The following is an 8,873-nucleotide window of genomic DNA, read 5'->3' on the forward strand; positions in this document are numbered from 1 at the left end:
TTTTTTTAAGCATGGCAGCCCTCGCCCCCTGAGCTACCGCTGCAATTCTGTGGGAAACTGCAGCTTCAGTCAGAAATTAACAGCTTGTGCACAGTTCATGCACAGTTCTGAGGTCTGAAGAGACTAGTGAAATCCTACAGGAGACAAGCCGGTCGGATGAGTGTGTGGCCAAACCTTTGACAGCGCTGCATGTTGTCTTTTATTGTATGTGATAATTCACACAAGTAAATTAGAAATTAAGCATAAAGCATCAGTGTCTTGCCCAAACACACATCGACATGTGGACTGCCGGCACAGAGATTCGATCATTCAACCTTCTGGTTGGGAGACGACTGCTCTACCCACTGAACCACTGTCGCCTCCCCAAGTGTATCAAAAGTACAAGGAATGTAACTTCAGCCCAGTGGCCCCCGATGTTCACAGCAATAAAAACAAAAAATATATACAAGTTAAAAGAGCAAACAGACTAGAACTGAAGGGACAGTTGTTACAACATGAGTAGTCAAAACATTTCAAAATGCACCTGCACTTTTGTGACTTTCAGTAGAAGAAAATTGTTTGTCATATATTTTGTCAATGAAGATTTCATAAAAATTGTGTTAAAATATCGTCTTGTGAAGTCAGTATCATGCATCATCTCGTCTTGTGAGCCAAGTGTGTCATCACACCCCAGTTATATATTTTGTTACTTTAAAATTCTCCGGCAGGGCTGCCCTTTGTCACCGGTTCTGTTCATTATTTTTATGGACAGAATTTCTAGGTGCACCCAGGGGCTGGAGGAAGTCAGTTTTGGGGACCACAGGATCTCGTCTCTGCTTTTTGCAGATGACGTTGTCCTGTTGGCTGCATCAAGCAGGGACCTCCAGCGTGCACTGGGGCGGTTTACATCTGAGTGTGAAGCGGCTGGGATGAGAATCAGCACCTCCAAGTCCGAGGCCATGGTTCTCAGTCAGAAAAGGGTGGCTTGTTCCCTTCAGGTTGGTGGAGAGTTCCTGCCTCAAGTGGGGGAGTTTAAGTATCTTGGGGTCTTGTTCACGAGTGAGGGAAGGATGGAACAGGAGATTGACAGGCAGATCGGTGCAGCTTCTGCAGTAATGTGGTCGATGTACCGGTCTGTTGTAGTGAAGAAGGAGCTGAGCTGTAAGGCGAAGCTCTCGATTTACTGGTCGATCTATGTTCCGACTCTCACCTATGGTCATGTGTTTCTATTTGGTCTCCTCCACTTTCAAAAAGAAGGCCTTCAGTGTCAGCACAGAAATACACTATGACTGAAACTGTAAATCAACGTTTACAGTTTCTTTAGTCCTTTACTGAAGCTTTATCAGCAGTCCCATAACATTTCAGACACAAATCAAAGTCGTTCACCAGAAATGATCACATGTACGTTTCTGTTTATTTTAAAGGTTCATTTTTGTAACTTTTAATTTTATCTTAATAAAAGTAGATTTCCAGTAAAAACGTATCTTCACGAGACATTAAATCAAACAGAATACATTTCCCTGTAAGCTAAATGCTATCTGGATTTTGTTATAAACTGCAGCTGTGTGCACTGATGATTCTCTTCTGTAACTTTATTGGTTAAACTGTTTGATTAAACAGTTGAAAACCTTCCGGATCAAACGGCTGCGAATCTGCCTTTTTCCAGGCGAACTCTGGTTCACCTCCCGCCGCCTGGATGGCTCGATTCTCGTGGGAGAGTCACCAGACACACTCACCTCCTGGTCGGACTCGGTGTCGGGTTCCTCTGGACTCTGGTCCTCGTCCCGTATCGTCCCGATCAGACCCAGCTGTTCCAACATGGTGGACTGCGCTACGGTACCGTAACACCGGATTGTGGATGGACTCTGGACCGGATCTAAATGGAATCTGATCTCTACGGTTTTCTCCTTACATACACACGTGTGTTGACGGAAACAGGAACTGGGTCTTGTTCTTCTTCGTCGTCTTTTTTTAAATTTGATTGTCGTCTGACAAAGCAACGTATTGGAGCATTACCGCCCCCTACCGAACTGGAGGGTGGAGCAGGCAAGTCGAAACAAAACCTAAATTCTCTGGACTAACGCTGTATCCTCGAGGTACTTAATTAGCTGCTTTTAATTGATTAGTGACGCATCGCCAGTGAGATTTTCTACTGTGACATTCACTTATGCGTTGTTTAATGGTGAAGTCAGCTCATTTCTTTCCTCCTTGTAACCTCTACATTACAAAAGTACACGCTGAACCAACTAAACCGACAGTGTAAAGCGCCAATCAATAACCCAGATATTAAGATCACTAACCTGTGATCAGTTTAAATCAGATCTGTGTGTGGTGTCTTTGTGGGGACATGTTGATCGGCTTTGATGGGTTAGACCTGGTTCTAGGGTTCAGGGGCCTGGAATGTAATATGTGAATGAGGAACCTCACAAGTATAGAAAAACATGATGATGTTTCAGTTTTATGTGTTGAACTAAAACACCTGACAGCAAACAGCTGGAACATGGAGTTACTGTAGTCTACATGTGAGGACTCTGGTCGACTCCTAAACTCTTGAACCTCCTGGAAAACTTTGAATTTCCTGGAAATGGTCGAGTGACCCGATGAGGTCCTCGAACAGGAAATCGAAAGACAAATTGAAAGAGTAGGGAACATCTCAAAGATAAAATAAAAATATGCAGAAACTGAGACAAAGATGTGTCAAGTTTTCATCAAACCCTGACTGAATGTTTTTAATGTCCACAGGGATGGAGGGTCCCGTCTTGGCTCTGAACACTGCTGTTGGTCTGTTCAGAGGAGACCACTGAGCTGGTTAACATGTTTAAACTTCTGTTTACCCTGCACGTTGCCTCACAGGCCTACCCTGTGTTACTGCTGGAGCCTGAAGGGGTGACCTGCAGACACTACTCGGGGCAAAAAAGTGCTTCATCTCCTGTGCAGCAGTCCCTTCAATCCAAGACATTTTCTCCTAGTAAGATGATAAAAAGTTACTCTGGTAGTAAAGCAGTGGGCTATCTGTCAATTCAGGTAGGTAAAGTTAGTGCAGTAACGAGAATATGGGGTGCCCACTCCCCAGCCTCTGGATTGCTCCATTGATTTCAGTGTAATGATAAATTAAAATATATTTTCAGTTACACGTTTATGTAAGCTCAGATCTCTTACATTCTGCTTGTTCCTCCATGGGTTCATGTGGGCTCTTTCCTCATGATCTATTTCTGTCTGTCATTTCTGCTTCCACACGCTGTGGAATCTCCCTCCAGCTTAACCCTGATGTCACCAGAACTGACCGATGACCTTTGTGCCTGCATCCCTCAAGCCAGTCGCTTGAGGCTGCTAATCTGCCTGTCTGTCTTTCAAAGTTCAAAGTGTTTATTTGTCATATGCACAGTTAGGAAACGTGTTTCCCTGTGCAATGAAAATCTTACTTTGCCGTCCACATGAATGTCACACAATACAGATGAAATATAAAGTAGATAAATAAGTAACACAAAATCTAAGGCACTTTAAGCAGCAAATGCAACAATATAATAAAAATATATAAAAATATAATAAGAGAATTATGCTGCATGGGAGCAGCATGTGCAGCAGTCAACAGTCAATGTGCAATTATGCATGTGGAAACTGAGAATGTAAACAGTACAGGTCGACAGTACATCACGTATTTCCTGGTAATAAACTCCTCAGCTGTTTCGAAGTCTGATGGCAGAGGGAAAGAAAGAGTTTTTCAGTCTAGTGGTCCTGCATTTCACACTTCTGAAGGTTCGATTCTCAGTGCTGGCAGTCCACATGTTGAAGTGTCCTTGGGCAAGATACTGAACCCCCTTGTTGCCCCCGATGGTTAGAGGCCATCGGTTGAGGCGCTGCAGATGGCTGCCATCAGTTCTGTACTGGAAACAAATTCCTTGTGTGTAACATACTTGGCCAATAAAGGTGATTATTATGTCCTTAAGGGAAGGCAGAGGGGCGCCGATGATCTTGCTGGCTGTTTTCACTATGCGTTGCAGGGTCCTTCTGCAGGAGGCAGTACAGCCTCTGTACCACAGTGATGCAGCCAGTGATGATGCTAGGTAGAAGGATGATGATGGGGAGTGGGGCACTGGCTCTCCTCAGTTTGCAGAGGAAGTAAAGTTTTTTGAGCTTTCTTGGCCAGTGTTGTTGGTCCAGGAGAGGTCCTCAAAGATGTGCACCCCCAGGAACTTGTTGCTGCTCACTCTCTCCACTACAGCACCATTGATGGTCAGTGGTGGATGCTTTAGAGGTAGTTGTACTTCCACCTCTTGTACTTCCACTGGACCAGTTTGCACACCTCACTCCTGTAGTCGACCTCATCATTGTTGGTAATGAGGCCAACTACAGTCGTGCCATCTGCAAACTTGACAGTGTGGTTGGAGCTGTAGGTTGGTACACAGTCGTGGGTCAGCAGTGTGAAGAGCAATGGGCTGAGCACACACCCCTACGGAGCCCCTGTGCTCAGCGTGATGGTCTTGGAGATGTTGCCGCCGACCTGCACATTTTGTGGCCTCCCTGTTAGAAAGTCCAGCAAGCCATCCCTGGTAGGCTAGTGATTAAGGCGCAGTGCTCTTGCCACTGTAGCCCGGGTTCGAGTCAAGGTTGCATCAGGAAGGGCATCCGGCATAAAACACGTGCCAAACGTCAACATGTGAGTCGTCAGTTTGACGATTTGTTGTGGTGACCCCTAAACGGGAAAAGCCGAAAGTGACTTTCTTGTTAGAAAGTCCAGCACCTAGTTGCAGAGAGAGGTTTTGAGTCCCAAGTGTCCAAGTTTTTGTGTAAGCTCCAGGGGAATGATTATGTTGAATGCTGAACTGAAGTCTAGGAACAGCATTCGCACGTAAGAGTTCTTTGAACCTAGGTAGGTGAGGACTGAATGGAGAACAGCAGTAATAGCATCCTCTGTGGACCTGTTTGACCTGTATGGAAACTGAAATGGGTCATGAGAGGGAGGAAGGATGGACCTGACGTTCTGCATGACCAGCCGCTCAAAGCACTTCATTATAATTGAAGTCAGTGTTACAGGCCGATTAGTCATTATAACTTGTTGGGTGGGGCTTCTTTGGAATTGGAAGTATTGTGGCGGCCTTAAAGTACATGGGAACAACCGCTTGGCTCAGAGAGATGTTAAAGATGTTCTTGAGGACATCCTTGAGCTCCTCGGCACAGTCCTTTAAAACATGACCAGGTGTGTTATCTGGTCCAGCTGCCTTGCGTGGGTTAATCCTGGAAAGGGTCTTCTTCACACTGGCTGTGGACAGACAGCCTGTTTGCCTGGGGGAGGGGTGGACTTCTGTGCTGGTGTGTTTTGTGTTTCAAAGCAGCCAAAGAAGTAATTGAGGCTGTTCAGCAGAGAGGTGGGGGTTTATAGCCTGTGAGGGTTTGGAGGCCCCTCCAGAGACTCTGTGCATCTCTAGTGTTGCTGAAGTGTCCAGATATTTTCTAGTTGTATTGATGTTTTGCCTCCCTGATTCCATGGGACTGGTTGGCTCTAGGTGTTGCTAGGCCTGTGGTGTCGCCAGCCCTAAAGGCTGTATTCTGAGCCCTCAGGAGTCTGTGAACCTCACCTGTCATCCATAGCTTCTGGTTGAGGAATTTGTCTGGGTGCACTGTCTGTTGTTCACTGATGGCCTGGTAGAGTTCATTTAGTGCCTCACTCCAATCACTGGTGTTAGTGGTGGGGGGAATGTACACAGCTATCAACAGACTATAGACTATTCTCCATAGAACAATCTCTCTGTTGTTTACTGTAATCATTTATTTTATTTTCTCAATCTTGCCTTCAAAATATTTACATTTATTTATACATGTTTTACTTTCACTGCACTCCCCTCACTGAATTGGTCCCCCCAAAAATAGAAGAACAAGGAGTCAGACTGTGTCCCACAGGAGGGAGGGGGTGGAGGAGGAGTCAGTCCATTGGGATAAAGCTCTCCACAGACCGAGAGTCAGACAGTGTGAACAAGGACAGGACGGCAGAACACAGCAGCTTCAGAACCAACAGAGCCAGAACCTGAAGTCCAGAAACCATCAGAGCAGAGACCGGAGCTCCTCCTCCTTCAGTTTGTTGATCTGTGAGTTTCATCACTCTCATCATCCAGACATTCAGAGCAAAGTTCAGCCGATACTGAAAACAGACAGACAGAGAGAGAGAGAGAGAGAGAGACAGCCGGACACAGGCAGGTAAACACAGTGGCTCATCATGGACAGGTGAGTGGTAGCGAACCCGGACACTAACATGTTTAGGGGCTAAAGTGAGGGCACAGAGACACAGGCTGGAAGTGCTGTCATGATGTCCTGTGGTGTTTGCGACTGATGTCAGTTCGGTTCCCATCACCAGTAGCAGGGTGAGCTGTGAATAGAGGGACGTCAGCGATAACGAGATCCTGACCTGTCTGAGGTTCACTCACTTTATTTTAAAGCATTTCCTCATTCACATACTTCATGGCTGATCTGATTACTGTATGTCAGCTGGGGAAGAGGTACTCAGATCATTTACTGCAGTAAAAGTATTTGACATAGGATATAATACTCTGTTACTTGTCAAATGTTACTGCAGCTAGATGTACTGGAGTAAAAGTGTCAAGCAGTATTTCTTGACTTCTGCGCTTCATGGCTCTCGTACACTGTCAGCTGAAAACCTGGTATCTCCTAACTGTCAGTTGTATTTCTTTATTTATATGTTAAAGATGAAATGAAAAGGTATTTTTATAAAATGACTGCCTTTAAGTTTATGAGGAAACTAATCTATCCAGACTCTGTGCTGAGCGAGCTGTGATCGAGTCGAGGTCACAGGTCAGGTTGGGTGTGGACTCAAATCTGTTTCTATTCTTTGAACTGAAGCTTTTTAATTAAAGGCTAGTGGTTAGCGGTCATCCAGATGTGGGTGCAGCAGCAGCTGGGTGGTGATTGGCTGTCGTCACTGAGCTGTAATCAAATACACATATGACAGACTGTGGGTGTTTGGTCCTGTGTGTCTGTATTTGTGAGGACTTTCTGCTCAAAGACCTGATGATTAAAGTGTGTGGGTGTGTGGAGACTGCCTGGTGTGGACCTGGATCTGGATCTGGAGTACTAGCTTACTTTTTAAGGAGTTTTACATGAATGCTACCTGAAAAACACAAACTGAAAGTGTCAGTGTAATCCCTGAAAACAAATGGAGTCAGAGTTTCAAAATAAGAGATGAAAGCAACAGATGTGTGGGTGTAAAGGGGGCGTAAAGCACTGGAGTCCGTGAGTTTCCACACTGAGTAGTTAAAGTGTCCGTCGGTGATGTAAGGACTCGCAACAGTGGCATTATCAGTGGAAGCTACATTTAAGTGTTGACATGTAGCTGAAATGTCAGAAATAAGGTTGAGACAACTGAAGGTTCAGCCTTTGATATTTACATGAAGAAGCCAGTAAAGTGAACAGATGAATAAACGTGTTTACAGATGATTCTAAACTTATGTAGGTCCATCAGCTCCTCTTCCTATCTTTTTTTCTCTCAGGGATGCATCAGTTCAGTTTGCTTAAAGAAAGACAAATGGTCAGGAGGCTGCTGGGAAGAAAAGACATGGTGAGGAGGGCTCTTGGGAAAAGGAGGTTACTGCAGTTCAAGTTGAGCAGAGTTTATATGGATGACACAGTCTGAGAATGTGGAGCCACTACAGGGACAAAACCCCTCAGAGCTGTCTGTTCACACTGCTGCAGCTTCCTGTGAACAACGCTGCACAGTTTTTGTCTTTGTGTTGTCAGTTTGAGCAAGTAAGAGCAAAAACTTGGTCAGGTTGCTTCTTATTTTTTGAGTCAGCAAACATCCTGATGGAAAAAACACAGGAAACAGTGAGGAAACCTGTGAGTCACTGTTCAGGGTCCACACCACTCAAACACACCACAGGCCAGGGCTGCCTGGAAGACACAACTCGGGGTTATTTTAGTAATGTTGAGCTCTGTGGCAGAGGCTCATTCAATATGCACTGCGCCTAGTGAGTGGACGAGAGCAGGGGCGTGGTGACAAACAGCCACAGTTAAGACGGACAGTTCAGGAGCTTTCCACCAGCCTTCAGTCTGTACAGGACGTCACAGAGATTTAATAAAATGTCTTCAAACCAAACTGTTCAGCTTCTCCTCAGGGTCCAAACAGCTGTAGGTTTAATGACGTCCCTCTATACGACAAGGAAAGTGAGAGCATGCTGCCATGTGTCAGTCTCCATACTGTTATTCACATACTTGGTCTGAACATGTATCTGGGTATGTTTCTCATACAAGGCATCATCAGATCAGTTTGCTGCTGTATCTGAGCTGAACGGGCTCGATTTGATATGGAACTGCCTAAATACATTCACAGCTGTCGTTGGTCTGTCAGATATTTAGTCTGCATCACCTCTGTACAGATGTCACTGGAAGAACCTTCACGTCCCGCTCACCGACGGCTTTTGTGTCACTTAATACTTCAGGAATTAAATCAGTTGATGTTGCAGAACAGGACTCTCACATACTGTCTGTAGCCTGTGGGACCTACATGTCATGTCCTGTACAGACTGTGTTCAGCTCCTCTGATGAACAAACACATGATCAAACACATTTATTCTGTCATCATACCAAACCTTCACAGTGCAAAGACCAACTAATAAAGTCAAGTCAAGAGTCAAGACTCTTTATTGTCATTATGCATAGCACAATGAATTTTTTTCCGGCAGCTCTCGGCTTAAAAGACAGACATATTATTTACATATGACTGCTGCGCTGCTCCCATACAGCATACATTCTCTGTTATATTCTTATATATTATTTTTTATTATATTGCTGCATTTGCTGCTTAAAGTGCCTTAGATTTTGTGTTACTTATTTATCTACTTTATATTTCATTTGTATTTTGTGGCATTCATGTGGACGGCAAAGTA

At 44.8% G+C, this 8,873-nt stretch overlaps 1 protein-coding gene across 1 annotated transcript in view; it reads right to left on the minus strand.

The window, feature by feature from the left end:
• ddx27 (DEAD (Asp-Glu-Ala-Asp) box polypeptide 27) overlaps positions 1–1,948 on the minus strand; it is a gene marked incomplete at its 3' end in the record, with an annotated part of 12,496 nt that extends 10,548 nt beyond the window's left edge. The window contains exon 1 of the mRNA XM_020612178.1: positions 1,716–1,948. Within this exon, the coding sequence (XP_020467834.1) occupies positions 1,716–1,799 (84 nt within the window). The remainder of the gene's footprint in view (positions 1–1,715) is intronic.
• Between the last annotated feature and the right edge of the window lie 6,925 nt (positions 1,949–8,873).

The sequence above is a fragment of the Monopterus albus genome, unplaced genomic scaffold (genome assembly GCF_001952655.1).
Source record: "Monopterus albus unplaced genomic scaffold, M_albus_1.0 scaffold121.1, whole genome shotgun sequence".
Lineage (NCBI taxonomy): Eukaryota > Metazoa > Chordata > Actinopteri > Synbranchiformes > Synbranchidae > Monopterus > Monopterus albus.